The sequence below is a fragment of the Chaetodon auriga genome, chromosome 10 (assembly GCF_051107435.1).
Source record: "Chaetodon auriga isolate fChaAug3 chromosome 10, fChaAug3.hap1, whole genome shotgun sequence".
NCBI lineage: Eukaryota > Metazoa > Chordata > Actinopteri > Chaetodontiformes > Chaetodontidae > Chaetodon > Chaetodon auriga.
This window is the reverse complement of record NC_135083.1, coordinates 21,952,876-21,975,585: the sequence shown is the minus strand read 5'-3', so window position 1 is coordinate 21,975,585 and position 22,710 is coordinate 21,952,876. Positions and strand designations below refer to the sequence as shown.

General features: G+C 41.2%; 1 protein-coding gene across 2 annotated transcripts in view; it reads right to left on the bottom strand.

Moving 5' to 3' along the window:
• Positions 1 to 202: 202 nt before the first annotated feature.
• The window catches only part of LOC143326520 (MICOS complex subunit mic25a-like), a 76,835-nt gene continuing 54,327 nt past the window's right edge, over positions 203 to 22,710 (bottom strand). For both annotated transcript variants that reach the window (XM_076740098.1, XM_076740100.1), the window contains one exon: positions 203 to 833. In XM_076740098.1, the coding sequence (XP_076596213.1) occupies positions 810 to 833 (24 nt within the window). In that variant the 3' untranslated portion in view covers positions 203 to 809. The remainder of the gene's footprint in view (positions 834 to 22,710) is intronic.

Here is a 22,710-nt window from a genome sequence, read left to right as displayed (position 1 = left end):
AGTCTCTAACTAACTAACCAAGGTTTCCTCTCATTTTATTATTGAAAGAAATCATGCATTTCTATAAGGAATCGATAAACCTCTCAGTTCAAGTGGAAGATACTTAACTTTAAAATTAAGAGAATGAATTAAATACGCATATAAAGCGGTCGAGTCCGGAAGGACGACAAGAAAGAAAGAAAAAACACAAAGAAGACTGTCACAGGATATGAATGGTTTAATAAAATCATATAATATATCACAGGTTGATGAATTAAAGTCATGGCCAGGATTACCTGAGCTTATTCCTGCGTTGTTAAAAAAAATTAAAAACCACAAAACTCAATCAGTTCTTCTTTCAGTCAGACTTCAAAACAAGGACGGTCCCTATGCACTCCATTTATCTCAGGCCTGAAATGCTTTTCTTTTTTTTTTCCATCCCTACAAAAGCTGCAGCGGTTTGGACGTAAAGTGAATCTCACATTCAGATGGAGGAGGAATGACCCTGAATGGATCTTTACAACTCAATCTCAGAAATACTTTCTGCTGATGTTGTAAATGACTGAATTCAAAGTGTACTGACTCAGACCATGAATCTAATACACACACACAAACACACACACACAAGCCTCTCTATAGCTGCGCAGAATGAAAGAGCAACTTTACTGGATGATACCAAGGATAAATAGCATAATAAGAAAGTTTTAAAAACAAGGCATGCTAACAGCAAATCAACTCATGTTTCAAAACAGGAAGGCGACAGACACCGCCTTTAGTGCCATAATAAAAGCCTTCGTTAAATAACTGCTTTACACTTTTCTTTCCTCTCTTCATCCGTGGTTGACCAGCAGGTTCTAAAAGAAAGAGAGAAAAAATAATGGAGAGTTAGTCCATTTTCACTCCTGCTACGCCCTCTGACCTTTGACAAGATGCTCTTAGCTGTAAGGACTGTCCACGTTTTTAGCATACAGTTACAGCTTTAATTCACCTCAACTGAAAGGTCAGACCTTGTAATAATGGAGATTATCCTGGAAATGGAGAGAAATGTACTTGTTGATAGATGTTACTCAGCCCAACATCGCTACTCCAGAGGCTCTTTCATGTTGCAACGGAGTGCAACTACAGGAGGCAGACAAGATAAGCAAGACAACCTGATGCAGTGTTTGGCATTCGTTGTCCAAATTTCATAGGACTGTTCGCTTTTACATAGTAAATAATTTGGCAGGTTTTTGACCAATGCACTTGATGTTTGGGCATGGACGTTTTTATAAATCTGTCATCCATTTCATGCTATTTTGCAAACAATTGCATGCAGGAAGGTGCAGAGATGTCAGGTTTAAATACAGTCCGATGTTACATGGAGGTACTTGAAACCCTGAGAGAACACAACAGGCCTGACACCATGATTCCATGGTGCAGTGTGAGACCTTGTCTTAAACACCATGAGACGGTGTCACATAGATCGTGTGCTCTCCCAGTTGGCACACAATCTACCATCAGTTAAAACCTTGAAATTGTGGAAAAAGGATCTTGAGAGAATCACAGCCTATCAAGCAAAGGTGATAAGTAGTCAGTTTGAATGGAGCTTTGCCACCATGGACATGGTGAGATGGCTGCAACAGGACATATTGAATTATAGAGTATGAAGGGGATGCTCAAGGTGTTTAATAGTAGGTGATTGGCCTTCTATTTGAGGGTCAATAAACTGTTTCAAACCTTATTAGTTATTACTTATGCTTTCCAAGAGAGACAATATACAACAAGATGGCTCCTAGCTATGATTATATACACTGATTATTACAGGAAAGATTGACCCTGACTACTTGATCTTCCACACAGAACCACAATAAAGGGAGATCCAGCTATAGTAAGGCTTTCACTCCTGCTTTTCTGGTGACGTATTCAACTCCAGACACATGCTGTGTATTTAGAGCTGCACAAGGCTGGAGACGCTATTGCTAATTAGCGCTGAACAAAAAGACCAGCCGAGGCTGATAGGAATGTTATTAGTTTTGCAAGTATTTAATCAGAAACTGTCATATCGGACAAAATCAATTTTCACCTAATGATGGCACGATAGGTTAAGTCAAGGTATCAACTTATTCCAATTCATGTGGCAGGGCCTTGAATATCTATGCTACAGTTCAAGGCAATCCATCCAATAGTTGTTAAGACATTTCGCTCAAAACCACATAGGTCACCTTGTGGTGTCACTGGAGGAAAGGTCAGGGGATCACTAAAGTCATTTGGTTATATCATCTTGTAGCCATTAATTTCTGTACAAAACCAACCTCACAGGATAAGTGCAAACTTTTGACTTGCACTGACCAGTTGTTCTGACATTTCACTAAAAAGAAAAAATTCCAGCGTACAATGACTGACAATGCCACCTTTAGAGCTAAACCACATGTACCCAGCAGTACATAAAGTTATAGAATAATTGGTCTATATATAACTAAAAACAGATGATCAATGGACACAATATCTGATTGCTTTGCATTAAAAATGAACAGGGAGAGTCTTGCAGCTCATAAACTTGAATTTGAACTTGACATTCAAGAAACTGAAATCACTAGAGGCTTCAACTGCACTCTCCTTTCTTTAGATAAGAGATTAACAGTGAGTGCATCTTCCTCACTTTTCTAGTGAGGTATCAGCTCTATCAACTTCACCTGCTGCGGTCTGAGCAGCTGGACCTGCTGCTCCTTTCCAATCTCTCTTCCATCACAAGTTTCAGTGACTTGTGTATATTTTGTGCATTTTGTGTGTCCTGCAATGTCACTCCATCTCTTTTTCATTTCCCAGAAAATTTGCTTGACTCTCATTGCATTAGACTATAAGATTGTAATGTTAGAACTTTTTCGGTGAAAGTTTTTTTTCAAGCAGAGTTGAAGTGTAGCAGTAATAAATGTTAGTGAGTTTTGGAATCAAGATCAATATGTTATCTCTTTTCTGAGCTTGCTGATGTCAGACAAAACCCAGTACTGAATATAAAGGGCTAGCAAATGGGCTCTAGGGGTACCAATGTCAAGTGGTTGACCACTTTGGAACAGACTGATATATCTAAAAAATACTGGATGGATTACCATAAAAGTTTGTAGACATTCATGGTCCCTATATTGTACCGTATTGTGTAATTGAGGATTAATTATATTTTCTCACCCAAAAACAGTTGTGCTTCATTTATTTTCTAATTATTGCTTATCCACTGATAAATAAAAGAGTTACATGTATTATTAATCCAAGGTTCCTTGTCATAAAATCAGGCTCACACCAGCATCTGTTGTAAATGTATTTTGGTTTCCCAGTCAGACACAGACCAGGCTCAGCCCTGCTTGGCCTCAGAGGCTGGGCAGCAGCTGAGAGGATGGTTGTTTCAGAATGACTACTGGTCCCTCTGAAGTCCTGTTGCTTCAGTAGCCCATGTGGAACGATGCAATGAGCAACAGTGACTGAAGGCTAGGGGTGCATTGATCTGAAGCCAGCTGGTAGAGAGACGGACTGTATGTGCATGTATGTTTGTAGACAGGGCCTGGTATCTGTTCTAAGCACCACAGAGTTTGCTCCAGCTGTGAAACTCACACCATTAAAACCACAAAGAGACTCACAGAGTACTGTGATCAATATGGCTGCCCACCTGTGATCGCATCCTTCTGTTTCCCTCTCCTCACCTTCCATTCTCTTTCCATTCTTCTGCTCCCTTCTCCTATCTGCTCCACTTGGTCATCTCCTCTCCTCTCAGTTATTCAACTATGCTATATCTTATATAGTAGGTGTGTATGTTCTGCAGTGAGGCTGCTCTTGACTGCTCAAAGGAAAAGGGAAAGAGCGAACATGAGTTTCGTGCATACAAAATCACAAACACTGAAGGACAGGAATTGGTGATCTTTGACCTTTACAATCACAATTTACCACGTCAAAACAATATCTCTGATAAGCCACTGTGGACCTAAATGTGTCAGTGAGTGAAGTGAGAAAGAAATCTCCATTTCAAAAGCATGCCTGATATAAAAATGGCCCTTGCTGCAAAATGTGCTAATATGTTATTTCCACAGTCAAGAACAAACTTTGATGTTTTGATCAGCTGTGAAGCCAGCGTCGACAAGAAGTCCTTAAAGGAAAATGAAAATTTGAACATTCACAATTCTCCATGTGATATTCAAATCTGTGATACTGTATGAGCTATTCAAATGCAGCTCCACCAGTGCTACATGTTGAATTTGTCAAGTTTAAGTACAGTATAGGGCAGGGGGTTGTCTATACATAGTACATTTCTTAATACTTTCTGACTTCCCTTCCCTGTTTGTTGCACTCAGCTCGAACCCAACTGGTTCCAAGTGAAGATGTAACAAAGATCTTGCTTCTTTTTTGTTCAATAATTTCTTTAAACAGCTGGGGACATCAAGTGATATTCAAACAAGACAAAATAGTACTTTCCTTGGGGCCTTTTTTCCATTATATGTGGATTAAAGCACAATCTGTCTTCTCTAAAGAATATTTCTGACAACAGGGATTCACTCAAAATACACAACAGTGGGTACATTCATGGTAATGAAGTTGCATGTCACCCAGTGCTACAGTGTAGCTCGCTGATGTGTTTCAAATAGATTTTGGACAACAATAGAGCTCTAAGACACAAATGAATAAACTATATCAGGCATTGGAAACAGACACCTCCTTAGTCGAACGATTAATTCAGCATTGATCCTTCTAGTTTTGGTAATTGGATTTGTTGAAAAATACAGAATATCACCAGACATACCTTTAATGACCTCCTCAGGCAATATGTATGTATCCACAAGGTGACATAGTGTTTTTAACAGGGGTGTAACAATCCATCGATTCCACCATCAACAATCAATGATCCTGTATCATTGATGCAAAATGAAAACACTGATCACATCATTTTCAAGATTTATTTTGAAATTCCCACTACACACCAAGTACACCTCCTTCCTAAACATTCAAACAGCACATACACAGTAATGTATGTACTGACAGATGCCTGGTTATGTTTCAAAATTGCAGAGCAAACTTTGAAAAACACCTTAAATACAGAGTTTTATACACCCTTATACTGCTGTGCTGTATTTTAACTTCTAGTTTGTCATTCATAAAACAAGTTAAGAGTCACTGGTATAAGTTACAGCTTCTGGTAGGGCTGTGCTGCTGCTGGGACTGAGCAACAGCTCATCCTGGACACAACAAGAAAACTCTGTTGTTAAAGTCTCACAGCAGGGACTAAGCGTGACTCAGAAAAAACATAATAACTTTATTGTCTGCCTTGTTTGAAGGGAGGCAGCGATCAACCAGGCAGCGAGAGAGTGAGGGATGATTTTCTGTTTCACACAGACAGCCCTGTTGGACTGCTGACTACTACCATTCAAATCCTGTTACTAACTGCTCACAAATATCAAACAGTCATATATGTCATATATATATGACTATTTTGTATATATCAATGCCATTTAATGAAGAAGATGGTAAAATGATGGCAATGAGGAGAACATGTACTGCAAAGATTGTCTTCATAAGTTCATTTCAGGCTACCGTGACAATGAGCTTCTTCCACTTCCACCAAAAATACAGAGCTAGGAGGGCAACGAACAAAATTTTCATTATCAAATAATCAGTTCATTATTTTTTTAATTGGTCAATTACTTCAAATCCCAAAGATAATGAATTTATGATAATATAGAACTGAAAAAAGTAGCAAATCTTCACATTTCAGAAGCAGGAAACCTGTTTGGAATTTGTGCTTGAAAAATGACTTGAACAATTAATCAATTAATTATCCAATGAGTGGTCAATTTCACCCCGGGAAGAATAGCTTCTGTTTTTATGAAACCAATGGGCGCCCTAATTAATGAGATATATGAAATGAAAAATGCTTTTCTACCACAAGCTGTGCATTATGTTTCAGTAAGACTACTGTATGACTAAAAGTAACTAGCAGATACAGTGATACTGTTTAATAGTGTACCACTGACCATGGCATGAACAGCTACAGTAATTAGTACTCCGAAAATGGTATCTGTGAACTCCTACTCAATTATAAAAAACTGTTAACACCTCACAACTCACCCACTAACAAACAAATGGATTTCTCACCTGTTGCTCTAATGGAAGATCCATCCTGAGCTTAAGTAGTCACTGACTAGGAAGACTTGCTGGGGTTACATCACATTGCCTCCCAAACAACGCATTGGTATGTGGGTTTTTATAACAAGCCTATTTTCAATTCGTGTGGCTCCGGCCAGCAGATCAGAGACAGAGTGAGGGAAGTGGAGAGAGAAGAAGAGGGACTGGGGCCGAACACAGTAGGAGATCGAAAGAGAAAAACAAATAACAAACAGAAAGTCAGGAGAGGTAGAAGAGCAGAGCAGAGAAGTCTGCCTGTTCACCATTCTGCCTGACCTAGCCTGGGAGCCTTGACTCAATTGGAAATCCATTTTATCTGATGACTGGCAGGCAATTGGGGCTCCCAGGTGATAGGCTGAGGTGCTGTGGTTGATAGGCCTGACCACTCCACTGCTGAGGGATGGAGGAATGGAGATGGATGAGAATGTGGAGTAGAACACATATTGCAAAGATTGTCTCCACTAACGAAGTTTATTTCAGGCTACCTAGATAATTCTGTCAAAAATACAGAATTTACGAGGGCAGCTAATGATTATTTTATTATCAATTAACCATTTAATTAGTTTTTCATATACATTAGTCTGAAACCAGCTATTTACAATGACATAAAAGTGTGCAAAGCAGATGCTCACATTTGAGATTTTTTTGAGATTAACCATCTCACAGTGTAATCAGTGGTCAGTCACCTCCTTCCCCCTGAACATCTGGCTAGTCTAGTTGCGGATTGTGATGGTCTATGCATGTGTTATTGTTACTTGCCTTATGCAGAGAAGGTAGAGAAGGGCAAGTATTGACCTTTTTCCAGCCCTTTAAGTCACCTCCCCAGTTCGAAAAATAATCACTAAATCAGAGCTTTGTAGGTGTGAATCAAGAAAAAGGGCAAGGTTGTGCTTGAACAGAACTAATTTACAAGACGTGGTAATCAATCAGGAATCAAAAGTCTTAAATTGACTTTACTTATATCGCGCATTTCCAGTCTGACGACCACTCAAAGCGCTTTTACAACAAAAGCCTGCATTCACCCATTCACACAATGGTTGCTAGGCCACCTGCTCATTACAAGTATCAAGACTCACACACAGATGCTCAGCATCAGGAGCAATTTGGGATTCAGTATCTTGCCCAAGAATACTTTGACATATAGACTGCTGAGGCCAGGGACTGAACCACCGACCATCTGACAAGTGGACAACTGCTCTTCCTCCTGAGCCACAGCTGCCCCTTTACTGTTGTTCCAAATGCAAACACTCAAAAAGGAGTGAAAAACCCACCATCATACATAGACCATGGACTCCTAAAGAGGGTTGTGTAGTTGCTGCTATAATCAGTTTATATCAGAAGTGGAGAGTACTTGATCATTGAAAGATGAGAAAAGAACAGCACTGAAGGCTTTTATTGAAAGATGTTTCCGCTCTTCTCCCGACTGGCTTTAGCTTTGAGTCCCTCTACAACATCATATGGTTCGTTGATCTAATTGGTTGAAGTCAGCATGTGATAGACAGTGATAGACAGATGGCTCATCCAATCACCTGCCAAGTATTTTTTGAAAGCGCCTGCCCTTTTCAAAACGACTTCCCAGATGGTTCTGTGTAACAAACCATCTGGCGTGTCAGGTTAGAATACCCACCCTTCCAAAATGAAATTGGCAAACCTGAACACAATACAAGACTGAACGCTAAAGCGAACAAAATGGCAAAGTATCTTACTGCCTTGATTTTGATTCATATAGCACTGCGAAAACAAAACGGAAATCCCACAACTTCTTACTAGAACTTAAAGATTGCGTGACCCCCTGTGTGTTGTGTAATCGACTGAGACACCAGGTGATGTAGAACAGAAACACCAAGTGAACTGACATACAGTATATTAGAGCACTTCTAGTCATGATACTGACGTGGCTCGGGGCGGCAATGTAGGTTGGCTGGTCAACCATGTTTGTCCAGACTGAAATATCTCAACACCAGATTGATGGATTGCCATTGAATTTTGTACAAACTTTCATGGTTCCAAGAGGATGAATTGAACAGACTTTAGTGATCCCTTAAGTTTTCTGTCACAAAAAATTTCACTTATCCAGTGAAATATTCCAACATCTACTGGATGGCATGAAATTTTGTACAGATGTTTATGATTTCCACATGAATATTTATGACCTTAGTGATCACCTGATTTTTCCTTTTGCACCAACATGTGGCTTTTAGTGAAGTTCTGACTCTTGTTATATTACTAAGAATTTCCCTCTTCTTGGAGAACAGGAGAGTTTTGACAGACAGACATTTATCCTACCGCTTCAAGCACTGAGAAGAAGCGTAACCTTAGCCTCTGGCCACTAAATACACTATACAGCAGTAGGGGAAGTTAGTGTAAACAGATAACTGAAAATAATACAGCTGATACTAACCGCAGGCTAATTGTAGGGCAACACTTTTAATTACATTAATTGGAAGCACAGATGAAGATATGAGATTTTACTGGCATCACAAGCGAGTAGTTCATCAGTAATAATTTTAGTACAATACAAATAAGCAGCTGCCTTTGGAACACTTGCTAGGCAAATAATTGTAAATAACTGCAGCACAACTTATAAAAACGCAATTTCAAAGTTTCACATGAAAGTGAACTTGTCAACACAGCTCTGGGAGCAAACAATAACACAATGGTATTTATTTATTTACAAAAAGGCCAGAGAAGAAAAAAAAAATCAATCTCTTTGGGAGTACAGGGTGTGAATTGGAGAGCAATCACAAAGGAGAGGCAGGCCTCAACTCATAAAGAGAAAGAGGAGGTGGAGAGACAGACGGATTGAGTGACAACGGGACACAAAAGAGAGGCTGGTACAAAGTGGACTGTTCCGATAATGTTGCGGCTGTTTCGAAGCAACAAAAGCCAGTGAAAAACCCACCTAAAAGTCCTGCTGTTGTCCTCTCTTATCCCAGCTGGTGGTCTTGGTTCCACAAAACCTCTCGCTAAGTGTGCTAGAGAGGGGGCGATAAAATGCTGACCAGAATATTGGTGTGAAATGCACCCAGAAAAAAACAACTGAGCATGTCAATTTCTTATGCAGTCGAGGTGGCTTTCAAAGGAACACAATACAAGGCTGTGTTGAATTATTATCGGGACCCCCATCAGAGAACGCAGAAAGACAGAGAGAGTAGGGGGTCTAGTGGCACGAGCCGACAGGCGTGGTGGCGCTCAGAAAGGTCAGGGTACAGAGAGCGAGGGGTACAAAAGCTGGTGAAAATGCCTCCCTCAGGAGGCAATTGTGAGTACCCTCAACTCTACCCCCTCCCTCCATGTCTCCACACCCCCCCGACTCTCAAACTCGTTTGAAAGCTTTGAGGCGTCTGAGTGCCACCGGGGGCCACGAGGCAGATGAAAGAGGAAAGAGAGGCTCTAGATTTGGCTTGATGTGCCGTTCGATCGAACACTGCAGTGCAACAAAAGACAATGAAAGGGAAATACAGGAGAGGGAGCGAGAGGAAGTAAGGATGGGGACAGAAAGAGATCGAGCAAGCGTTATGTATCTCCAAGAGAAAGTAGGAGAAAGTTCCAAGTGTAACACACCAGTGGTGAAGAGTGGTGGAGTTCCGTACATTCAAAGTTGCTGAGAAACACACGCACATGCATGGAAAGCAAAAGTTACATTCTCTTTTTTTTTTTTTTTTGTAATGACAAAAGTAAGGCTCTGATAATTTCTTCTGAAAATTTTCTGATGCACTTTTCCTTAACGCATTTCACACCACTGACGAGGTATTCCAGCTGTGCGTGTTTTCACTGCTGAACAGTAGGGGGTGCTGTTATGGATCTTGTGAATTAATACAGCGCTTTCAGGTCCAAAAACAAGCCATGAAGACGATCCGCTAGGAAATGGAAAGACAGGATAGCGTTTTTACGCACAAGTAACGTTGGTGCCAAAGACCCAGGCGCATGTGAGCCACACCAGCCAAACAATGAAAAACGCTGGCGCCCATTAAAAGGTGTACAGCTGCCCAGGCCTGCTGAATCTGACTTAGCTGAAGCAGCGACACAATGACAGTGACACACACAGACACGACAATCACAGAGGTGAGGGAGACAACAGTGTTGACAGGGAAATTTCCTATCCATACCGCAGACGTGCCGGGGTTAGATGAAGACAGATAACCCGTGGATGAAGAAGAAGAAGAAGAAGAAGAAGAAGAGGGCAAAGAAAGAGAAGAAAAAAGAAATGTAAAGGTGAGGTCAGCATTGTGCTTGAAAATGGCTGACAAAAAAAGTTTTACAAATTTTACCCAGCTTTTGTCCAAAATATGTTTCATTTTTTTGGTTGAAAATAAGCAATATTCAAGTGTTTGTAAAAAAAAAAAAAAGATTGCATATCTGAATGCACAAGTCCTCCCAACAAGCAGAGCAACAGAAAGTACGTCTCAGTATTGGAAAGGCTGTGGTCCCCCCCCCCCCCCCCACACACACACACACCACACACACTACTGCTTAACAAGATTTTTGATTTTTATTATTATCATTATTATTTTGCTTGTGTTTTTGTCCATGTTTCCACATGGAAGTGTGAATAAATATGTGAACATAAAATCAATTTCCTGCTTAAAAAGGAACATTTTATTTGCTGAAAACCATTCAAGTGTTGATGAAAAAAAAAGACAGAATGAAGCGAGAACACAATGTTTTTTGTGTATAAACACAGAAGCTCTGTTCTTCTCTCAGTTTAACATATTCACTGGTTACATATTTTTGAAGAAAATGTTCTTGGGGTCCTGAAAGATTAATGAATTTGATCAAAAATGTTGCCGGTGGCTAGCATCTTAAAAATAATACTGCGGCAGTGAAAGTGTTAAAAGCCCTCAGCTTTCCATCTGAGTGAGCTATTTTTCACAACACTTAAGAGTCTGAGGGGGAAAAAAGAAAAAAAGAATTCTCTACCTAAATGCCTAAATGTACTGAGTTGTGTGCTGAATTGCTAGATTAAAAAATATAACCCACAGAGCACACAATACAAGACAGACGAACAACAAAAGAGAACGAGCGGGAGCAGATAATGACGCTCCGTGGTGATTGGTTGTGATCGGCTGTACAATGATCAATGCTGGCTTGAAAGGAGGCAGCGCTGATGGTTTATGACGGAGGGAACAACTGCCAACAGTATGAAAATGAAATCAATAAGTCAACTGCGAAGCAGCGAGTGAGAAATGAAGGAAGCGGCTGGGAAAAAAAGAAGAGGAGGGCTTCGAAAGAGAGGAACAGATAAGAGAAGGCGGAATGAAAGAGCAGAGACAAAGAAAGTGGAGTAGACGCAGAGGAAGGGAAAGAAAGAGTTGCAGACAGACGTAGAAGCCAGATGAAAGGTGTTGGTTTAAAGAAAGCAGCGGCAGAAAAACAAAATTGACAGATGAAGGAAGATTCATTAAAGATAGATAAAAAAGAGGCTACAGCAAAAACAAACTGACGAACAATCAGATAAACCCACTGACAAAAACTTTTCACCAGACCCTCAGCGCTGATGTAAGTACGTGTAATGTAAGCAAGCATAGAATGAACCTCCATCACCACGGGCACGCGGAAACAGCCTGTCCTGCTACACAGAGCAATTACTTAAGACGTAAAAGTATTCACATTGAAATATTTGACAGAGACACATCTCATAGTATTTAAGCTTCGAGGTAAATTTGACTTCACACACACACTTCACTTCACTTGCATCGTCTTTTTTTGGTGGGATCCACCGGACCTTGTCGAACGAACGCCCCAATCAAAGGAAAACAAACACTCACATTACGGTTACAAAGCCAATGAAACACTGAGCGCTTCACTCTCCACTGTCTCTGTGCTAAACGCCCGCCGGCTGCCAGCAGCCTTCATTATGCTTTGAGACAACGCTCAGCTTTTAAGAATCAAGCACGGTTGAAATAAATCATGGCGGCTCTGACTCCATCGTACGACCACGCTTCCTCAACGCTTCCGCATGACCGCATCACCTGCGCACACCCTCCGCGGCGAGTGCCCCAAATGAGCGACGCAATCCACCTTAAACTCTTGTTGTTTGACATCACCTGAACCACCTTTGCTGAAGGGCGTGCACTGGATCAAATACGCTAATTATGTTGATTTTTTTTGGGTATCTCGGCTGGCCATCGGTGTGTAAAAGAGAGCTGAGAATGTTCATGCGTACACAAAGGGTCTGTAAATTCACATGGAAAATCAAACTTTTGGACCTTCGTCACTGCGCTACGCGTTCTACCGCTGTGTTCTGGCGAGTCATAATCAACTTTTCTTCAACGCTGTGAGCTGGGGAGAAAAAAAAAAAAAGCTCAAGGATTCCTTAAAGCTGTTTTTCTTTTTTTTTTTCTCCTTGTCTGGAGGCAGTCAAAGCTAATGAGGCACAAACATACCTTCCACTGAGAGCAGGAGGGAAACAAGAACTTGACAAAAATGTGCTCCAAATGATTGTCACCTTTTTAAAGCCATTCAACACCTTTTGCGAAAGCGGCGGAAAAGTACTACTGAACAATTTGTTAAGATTTAAGACTGTTTTACTTAAGTTTTATTCCCTTTTTCCTTCAGTGGGCAGGAAATCACATTGGTTAAAGCACAGTCACAAATAGAGTGTCAAAGGATAAAAAGTGCTATCTGCTCCATGGTACATCAACTTTGTAGAAAAGTTCTGCACTTTGAAAGAGGATATAAAGACACCGCAAGACTTTAGCCCCAATTAAAGCAAGCTACACTTATTTAGAGGCTTGGTGTGAAACTCCAGCGCCTAAGTTTTTAATTTGAGACGTTTTCTCTGAGAACAAATATAAAAAATGAGAGAAACTCTGTTCCTTAATTAGGCCTAGTTAAAAGAAAGCTACCAGACACTTTGTAATATTTATTCACGCATAGCAATGAGGTGAATGTGGAGTTCGGCTTCTTGTTCGCTTCATAAATTCTGTGTCAAAAATGGAGGAGTGCATAGTAAAGTGAGAGTGTGTGTGAAACTTCGTGTGTGTGGGGGAGGGTCAGTAGCAGGTCCAGGAAGCAGCAGAAGCCCCTCATTCTTCTTCATTAGTGTTGACTGCTGAGGGGCCTGCCATCTCTTTCTCGCTCTCTGCATCTTTTCACTCAGTGTTCCTCTCTAACCCTTCCTCCATAACCACTTATCTCCTCATGGTATACACCCATCTTTCCGTTTCTCGCCGCCCCCGCCTTCTCCACCCTTGCCTCTTTTTCTCCTCGCCGCCATCTGCCCGAGCCTTCCTTCTCCATCTTTCTCTCTCACCAGCGCTCCTAACCCGTCTCCCATCATCCGCCGTCTGCCTCCGCCTCTGTTCTTCGGCTGTACACCTCCTCCTCTTCATCATTTTCTCCTCACTTGTGTCTTTCCCCATTTGCTCACTCTTTTTCTTCCCCTGGCTACTTTAACTTTCTCTAGATTTGTATTCTCTTTTTGTCCTCATTCATTTCTGTGGTTTATTTTCTTGTGAAGTCTTTCTATGAGTCCTCATCACAGCTTCTCTTTTTCTCAACTCTTCCGCATTTTTCCTCTTTCATGCTGCCTTAAGTATATATTTGTTTCACTTAAAGCGTTCTGTAGCTTCTACCTGTCAACATTAAACCTCAGCTTTCACTACAGGCCCAATTGTTTCTTCCTCCACTGTGCTCTCTTGTCACTCTTCAGCACTCTCCTCCTCTTTTCTCTTGCTACTTTTCTTTTTCTATGTCCAGTGTTTTGGGGGGCCTTTCCGTTTACTTCTAATTGGCCTTTCACCCCCCCATCAAACAGTCTGCAGATCACAGCGTGTGTTCTTCATTCTTCAACACGACTCTTTGTCCTCAGCCTTCTCTTTGTATTTTTCCTCAGTTTGTTTGTCTGCATTGTTATCTGCCAGCAGAGTACCTGAGCTGCTGTGATCTTTGTACCGGCATGAGTCCTGTTCAATCAACAATAAAACTGAAGGTAAAAGAAAAAAGAAATCAATATTAGGTTTTATACCGCTGTGATCCACTGGCTCTGCGAAGTCTGTGTGCATTCAGATTGGCAACAGATACCGATTTATTATCAGCATATCAGTATTGTCAACAGGGCTTTTCTTTGAGAATGGACTTATCAAAACTTGATGAAACTATTTTCTCTGTCTCCTTATCTACTGGTGTACCATCCACCGGGAGTCAGACTTGCACACTAAGCATGCCTCAGGAACAGCAAACAGACTCTGGCATTATGAAGCAGGGCCATTTTGAATCAGAACAGTGTTTCTAAAAATCCTATACCATCCCTCTGTGGGTCTATCGAAGGCTCCCCCATCCAACATGAATGGAGGGGCAGAATATTGCAAACACTGCTGTATAAAGCAGTATGACATATATCTCTCTCACACACACACACACACACACACACACACACACACACACACATATATACAGTGTTTAACAAAGTTATTAGACCACCACCCAAAGTAAGGTTTATGCCACAGCTGCGCTAAATTAGCAGCACTGGTAATTACCAAAATCATGTTTTATGTTTCTGTAATGGTTAATACACCAATCTGTAGAAGCTCTTTCACCGAAATTCATTCATTCATTCATCTTCTATACCCGCGCATCCCATTTCGGGGCTGCGGGGGGCTGGAGCCTATCCCAGCTAGCAATGGGCGAGAGGCGGGGTACACCGGTCGCCAGCCGATCGCAGGGCTACATACACAGACACACAGACAGACAACTCACACTCACACCTACGGACAATTTAGAGACCAATTAACCTAATGAGCATGTTTTTGGTCTGTGGGAGGAAGCCGGAGTGCCCGGAGAGAACCCACGCATGCACGGGAAGAACATGCAAACTTCACACAGAAAGGCCCTGCCCGACCCCGGGCTCAAACCAGCAACCTTCTTGCTGTGAGGCACGCGCACTACCTGCTGCGCCACCGTGCCACCCCTCTTTCACCGAAATGATATTTTTAATGCTAAAATATAACTATTATTGTTAGAGTTATTACCTAATTTTCAAATTTACTGATTCACGAAAAAACTGAAAAAAACAGTAAAGCACATTATTATTTCTTAATATGTCAAATTATAGTTATTTACTTGCATTCCTGAATAGAAAAATTAGTTTTAGTGGTTGAACGTTATGCTTGATTAATTTCTGACTTCTCAGAGAAGCCCAGTGAGCCGGCTCAAATTTGGGTAGAAAAAGGTGAATTCAGTTTGAAACTCCTCATTCCTGTTCAAAATGGTGAGATGACTGAAAATGAAAGATTCTGCATTAAAGCACGTTCATGATGCTGGATGGTCTCTGAGACAAACAGGGAAAGACATAAAGTGTTCTCACAGTGTGGTCAAGTATGCTTTGGAGTCAATCGCCGAGACTGGTGCTTACAAAATGCGCCGAGGAAGAGGCAGGAAACGAAAGTTAACTGAAGCAGATGTCAGACACCTCAAGACTTTAAGTACTAGAGACAGAAGGAAGACCACTGCTGATCTTCAGGCAGAGATGAATGCTTCTAGATCAGAGTCTGAGAAAGTCTCCAGGGTTAAAGGGAAGAATGGCTGCTAAGAAGCCATTATTGAGGCCTGCAAACATCCAGAAACACATCAGATTTGCCAGGGAGCACAAACACTGGACTCCTGATGACTAAAAGAAGGTACTCTGGACGGACGAGTCCAAGTTTGAACTCTTCGGTCAGCATTGTTGTGTTTATCTCTGCAGAAAAGCTGGAGAACGTTTTGATGCCAGATGCACTGCAGCCACAGTGAAACACGGTGGAGATTCCATTATGGTATGGGGTTTCCATTTGTGGAAACGGCGTGGGCAAATTAGTGAAAATCAACAGTATCATGAACAAGACCGTCTACCACAACATCTCAGTGCATCATGGAGTCCCTTCTTGACTGAATCTGATTGGGCGTGGGTTCACACACCACCAAGACAATGACCCCAAGCATACTTCAAAGCTGTGCAGAGACTATTTGACCAAGAAAAAGAAAAAGCAATCATTTTTAGATTTTGAAAGATTTCTAAAATATTTATGTTTCCTCGTTTTTATGACAGGTGGTCTAATAAATTTGTTAAGCACTGTATATACATAAACACATAAAGTTACAGAATACGGAGGTCAATGTTTTAAAATCTCTAAAAACAGTAAAATAAAGAAAAAAATCGGGCCCTGCATCAGTCAATCATCAGTAAAACCCTGCTATTGGTTACATGACTACTTAAAAAATTCAAGCTGGGTAAATTTTTAATGTGAGGGATTCATGTGCAAATTCTGTCACTCTAAGAAAAGCCTCGTCTCAACACAGCACTTACTAACCTGTAAAGTGGCCTATGATGGACAGCAGAGACATGTCTTCAGTCAAACCTCCTGCCCACGACTGTACCGACCTGTAGGCCTGGATGGCACAGCTGTCAACGGCTGAATGGCCCAACAAGCTTAATTATTAGCTCGGCACAAGAAAGGGAATTAAGAGCGCAAATGAATGTCCCTCGCACAGGAGACGGACAGTCAATCTTAATGCACTGGGTAATTTTGCTGAATGACAAATCTGACATCTCATCAGCAAGTCCTCCTACCCTTCACTCCCTCCCTTGGCTTCCTGGGACTGAGGAGTTCAACACCTTGAAGAGCTAACCAAGAACATCTGAATAACAAGATTACAAAAATGACACGTAGTTATAATTGGTAAGACAGATCATTTCTGTGCAATTTATTGGTGAGCTATGTGGGAAGAACAGGGATATTCAGTCTTCTTTTGTCTTGATAATTATCCAATCAAATTGCTGTAAAGCTATTTAGGCTATTGTGCCAACAGTCATGTTTTTCTCTCCTGTACTGCGAAGGCTTAACCTCACTGCCTCTGGTTGGATGGCTTTCACTGTAATGCACAGCATGACCACCCACTGAGCACAATATTCACAATTCATATGGATGTTGAAAGACTTATTGGTCTCTGTAATGCAATATAGTCCCTACAGCTACTGTATATGTGAATCAGAGAGTGCAAACAGGAGTCAACAAACCTACATGTGACAGAAAAGAGATATTCTTCCAGCATGGCGGCGAGGAAACAAAGTCCAGAGAAACACAAAGAACATTTTGTGCTGCAAAGAATCATTTTGGCTAACTGTGGAAGATGAGCTTTGATTGAAACGTAATGCATCAATCAGAACCGATCCTTCGTGAGTTCATTTCAAATTGTGTTTCAAATCAAATCACGGCAACAAAATGATGATAGCATGAAATGGAAAACATGGGCATGGAGAGACGGTATACATCTATCAAGACAGAGGAAAACCTCCTGGAACACACAAGTGTTTCCAAATCTCTTTCCAAATCACTGCGCTGCGTCTCAGCACTCTAAACCTTTTTGCTTTCGGTTTTGCTGCACTCTCTGATTCCACCTCTGTTTGGTTCTGTTTGACTCTCTCTCTCCAGTCTGACAGGCAGCTTTTAACTTTAGGAGGGACTCCCTGGGTATTAGACCCAAAGCCTGCCATGTCTGTACGCCACAGGAGGGCCCCGGACACATACGTGTGAATGTGTGTGCGCCTCAGTAGCTTGCCTTGCTGAAGGGGAAAATAACAGCATTTAAAGTTTCAGAGGTCTCAACTTCAAGCCGGCCACATCCCAACCTCGTTGTATCTCCCTGTGCATCTGTGATTGGACACGCTGCTACAGCAGCCTTCACTCCATGCTTTTCCTAAGTCTCTTTTGCTGTTTTAATTCTATCTTTATCCTTCGCCTGCTTCGTCCTCTTTATTCAGGTATTTCCACCCTTCACACTTTTCCAAATGTCTTTTGTGCCTCTCTCACACTGTCCCTCGTTTCTCGCTCCCTCTCTTTCTCTGCTCCCTCCACTGTGCGCCGAGCCTCTCACATTGATCAGCATCAGAGCCAGGCTCTCTCTGAGACTGCCACTAAATGACTTCAGAATCCCACCGGGAATATAGACAGTGCATGTGTTTGCGTGTGTGTGTGTGTGTGTGTTGTGTATGTATTTGCATCTGAGAGCACAGATAAATGACTCGAGAATCCCACCGAGTGTCTGGACAGTGTGCATGTGGCACATGTAGCAGTAGCCATGTCAGGCTCAGCCTCCCAGAGGATAATGACTCGAGGTTATCTGCTCCGTCTCTGCGGGCTCTGTGGGATCCTCCCCTCATTTGCCACCAGACGCACACGCATGCACACACGCACACATAAGGATGGCAGCATAACCCAGCGGGAGGATGTCTGTGTTATGGAGGCCTGTCCGCTGACCCGCTGTGACACTGATCAAAACACATCACAGTTGCTTCTGTGAGTCTGGAAAGACAAAACAAAAACTGGAACAAATTCAGCCGCAGTGAAGTCCTCTTTCACTCATTTAAAAGATCAGGAAGGGAGAGACGTCGTCTGCTTGCCGTCTCCCCTCAGATGCTTTCTCATATCATTTCATTCGTAGCTTTGATTAACTGAATAAGCTGTCGTCTCTCTTCTAGTCCACTCCAAAAAGTTTGAAAGGATTAAAACTTACAGAAGACAGCAATCATCAACTGTGCTTAAAAATAAGATGAAAACAGACTTTCTCCAGGCTCACAGCACACTGACTCTCCTGAGGATGCAGTCATTTAACACGCATTACAAAGACGAGACGGAAACAGTGTTGGGCTTATATAAAACACACACAGTAGAATTATCACAGTTGAAAAAATAAATAAAAACCTGAATAAAAAATATTTTGAAAGTTCTATCGCATTGATCAGATGCTGTAAACTTAACAGAAGAAAAAGCCAACATTTTACCTAAATGTTAAGTTAATCTTCACACTAATGTCAAGATGTCTTCTTTTCCATGGAATCAATATCTGTTTAAACAGCAAATCAGCACTGAGGAGAGTGACACTAATGTTATTAGACTTGACATTTTGGCTGTTATCTGTCAGTGTTGAACTAGCTCTGCTGCTTGGTGTGAAATGTTGCGCTTGGTCACAGACAGTTTCCTGGAATCAAACCTGGCACTCTGAGTGTCTGCTCTGCGTGGGACCTTACAGCACTAAGAGCTAGTTAGCGATTTATTAAATCTTTAGCTGAGCACATCACATGATTATCTTAAATTTGTCATCTTAATAGCCCTGAATCTCAACCTCTAGAGCACGCTGGGATTCGCTGTAGTTAGTCGTGTCAGCCTATAACATTAGCTACCTTAGCATTAGCTACCGCAGGGACCGAAATGGAAACGGAGCGATCCACACTATTAGATATCTTCAGCATTGTGACACTGTTGGATATGATTTAATTACAGGTAGTCAATGCTACCATAATTAGAAAACCATAATTGCTTCTAATTATGTCCCGACACATTAATGTTTAAAAAGTATACATCATCATGCCAACGTAGTCTGAAAATCTTCTGATTTTAGCAATCTGCAGGGGTAAATGGGCCCAGAAAACACAGACATAACACTACAGTATTAATCAGCACTGATCACTCAAGACTAATTCCATGGGAAAAGGTTATTTTCTCTGTAAGCATGGTGGTATGTTCAACACGATCAACTGCAATGTTTTTTTTGTTTGTTTGTTTTTTTTCCGACAGTGTGTTAGTACATTTAGTACATTTGCAGCCTACGCAGTGTCTACTCCACAAGAAAAAAGTTATCAGCGCTAACCAAACTAACAGTGACAGCTTTAAAAGACACAAAACGGAGGAAGAACTTTATAAACTTTCAAATTGACAGGGTGAAAGTCAGGGAGATGCCTCAGGGGCTAATCAAGAGGCAAGACCTTGATGTGTAAGTTAAAGCAGACTGCAATGTAGCAAGCTATTCATGCACCACACACACACACACGCGCACACACACACACACACACACACACACACACATTGTGTATGATCTGCTGTGCTCTTTTAAAGACAGTCTTCAAAGAGCCTTCACTTCACTCCTTGTTATCTCACACCGGCTAATATGAGGAAGAAACTTTTTACATGCACACCAGCACACACACACACACATGCACAAACACACCATGCCACACTAATCCTCGTGAGGAGATCTGGATCTCATAAGTGTGGAAACGCAAGAACACAAACACAGGTTTAGCTGTGTGTGTATATAAAAGAGTTTGTGTCTGCATGGGTTTCATGCGAGATAGACACAAAGCTACGGATGCTATTGAAAGCACACACATGAACAGGCAGGCACACACGCACACACGCACGTGCATGCACTACATCAGTACAGGAGCAGAGGAATCAAGTTGCAGTGAGCTGATTATCACATGCTGTATTACTGTATGCCAGGGGAAGCCTCAGTGGCCCTGAGCAACGCGGAGGAGATGTGAGCAGAGAGCAGTATGAGGCACGTTGTTCGGGTGCATGATGAGCAGCTACACCTTCAAATGCCTCTACTGTACAAACTTTGGAAGGGCAAGCTTCCAGTATTCTGTCCTCCAACTTCCCCTCCTCCTCCTCCTCCTCCTCCTCATATTTTCTCTCTAACTTTCTATGAATTTGTAACTTAAAACTGCTGCAGTGATGCAGACTTGAGGAGAGGAACGTGTCTTTGCTTTTGAATAATACAGCTGTGGATCCGGGTGAGGAATGTGGAAAGCCTGGAACAAAATGACACAGGCTAAATTTCACCTAGTGCATGCCAGGGTCTCCGTTATCCAGTAATTAACTTTTTTTTTCTCTTTTTTTCTTTTTACCAGGAAAATCTGTTAAATGCGACATAATGTAAATCTCTCCGGTCATAAAGCGAAAATAATTCCAGAGTTTGATGTGAAAATATTCTGACTCTTCATGTTGTTTTCCCCCGCTGCTTCTCTCTCTCGCTCCGCTTCCGATACTTTCACAATTAACTCGGTGAATTAGAGGCTTATTTCAACCAAACCAGGGTTGATGACTGTTGGTGGAACAGTGAAAGACCAACCAAGAAGGTTTTGGTTATTTTTTTCTTTTAATTTGTTTTACCTTGACTTCACAAAAGTTAAATTCTATTACATTAAACTTTATTTATTTTACTTTTATTTGGAAGGGATCGGAAAATAAAACATTTAAACATTTCATTTTAATTGATTTTACAAGTTATTGGAGGATAAATGAAAAGTATAAAGCTTTATATTTCTTTTCACAGCTTTTAAACCCCTCAGCATTGGTACCATCGCTGGCAAAGAGAAATAATCGCTATTCATTTTCCTCTGAGCTCAGCAACTACCGAAAACACAAGATTCAATGCAATGTTTCCATATTTCATGAAGAAACGATCAGCATCAAGTGAAACTGTCTTAACTTCATATGGAGTAATAACATAGTTTGAGAGACAGCTTGAATTCATTCATTCAATCAATAATGGAGAATGACTGGACTGGATCGCTTGTCAGGCTTCATTTTCCGGGGAGATCGTAGTCGGTGTCAGACAGACTTGCGAGAAAGCGAGGATTACAGTGAACCAATCTATACGTCGATGATGTCATTACTCTATAGCCATTACGACATTTACTTCATAATGATTCGTCAAAGAAAAAAACTCGTCTTTTGCCAGTTTAAATATAATACTTCTAAATGCATCTGGCTACGTTTTCTGACAAGCTTTTACTGCCTTTTCTCAGTTTCGGGGCTTCATATTTGCCAGCATTAGTTCATATTTATCAGCCTTAGCTAACTCACACAGGTAAATGTAAAGAGCACAACATAAAGTAGTAGATAATTAGTCTTCAGTGTCACATCACTCTCTAGTGCTATTTACAAGGTGACACACTTCACAGCAAAAATAACACCAGAGATCAAGTAAGAAGTGTGTAAATTAAAAAATACGCTCGAGATCAGCATCATACACAGTGCGTCCTCCTCTCTGCTGTGATGAGGGACTTGGTTAAAGGATTTCAAACATAAAAAAATCTAATGCACAAAAACAGGAAAAGAAGATTGTATAATCCTATTTACAGCCTAGAGTACAAGAATTCTGCTCATACTCTCCCAGACTTCTCGTGATGAGACTGCAGACATTACTGCTGCCTCTGACTGGACGGCCCAGGCTTGTTCACTTCACTTTTATTCAATTCACAAGTTCATAAAACTCAGTGGCAATGTTAAGTGCTTCTGTGCTCATTCAGAAAATGTCTCACTGCTTCATGACAACCTGCGTTATTTTCTTTCCACCTCTTACTTTAAATGATTTTGCGCCTGTAAACTACCTAAAATTAGAACCAAAAACGGTGAAGGCTGCACTGACAAGCTGAACTGCCACTGAAGACTTATTTCATAGTGTTTGCCTTTGAAAATGTGTCATTTTCAGTATTGGTAGGAAAACAAGTTTGGTAGCGCCGGAGAAGTTGGATTTCATACTTTTACATCAGACGTTCACTCAGAAAGCTGCCTCTAATGACAAGACTTTTCTCTGTGTAAAAACCTAAAGTGACAGCACTCAAAATCCTATCAATCACATTTTTCTGGTCCTTAACTACCAGAGAATAATCTGGAGGACATGAAAAAAAACAAAGAAAAAAAAACCGAATTTCTTTCTTTTACATCAGACAGAGTGCTGCTCCGAAAATAACAACACATCTCTCCATGGAAAACTTCAAAAGCCACCACTCAGACTGGAGCTTTATGTCACTAACTCCACCAAATC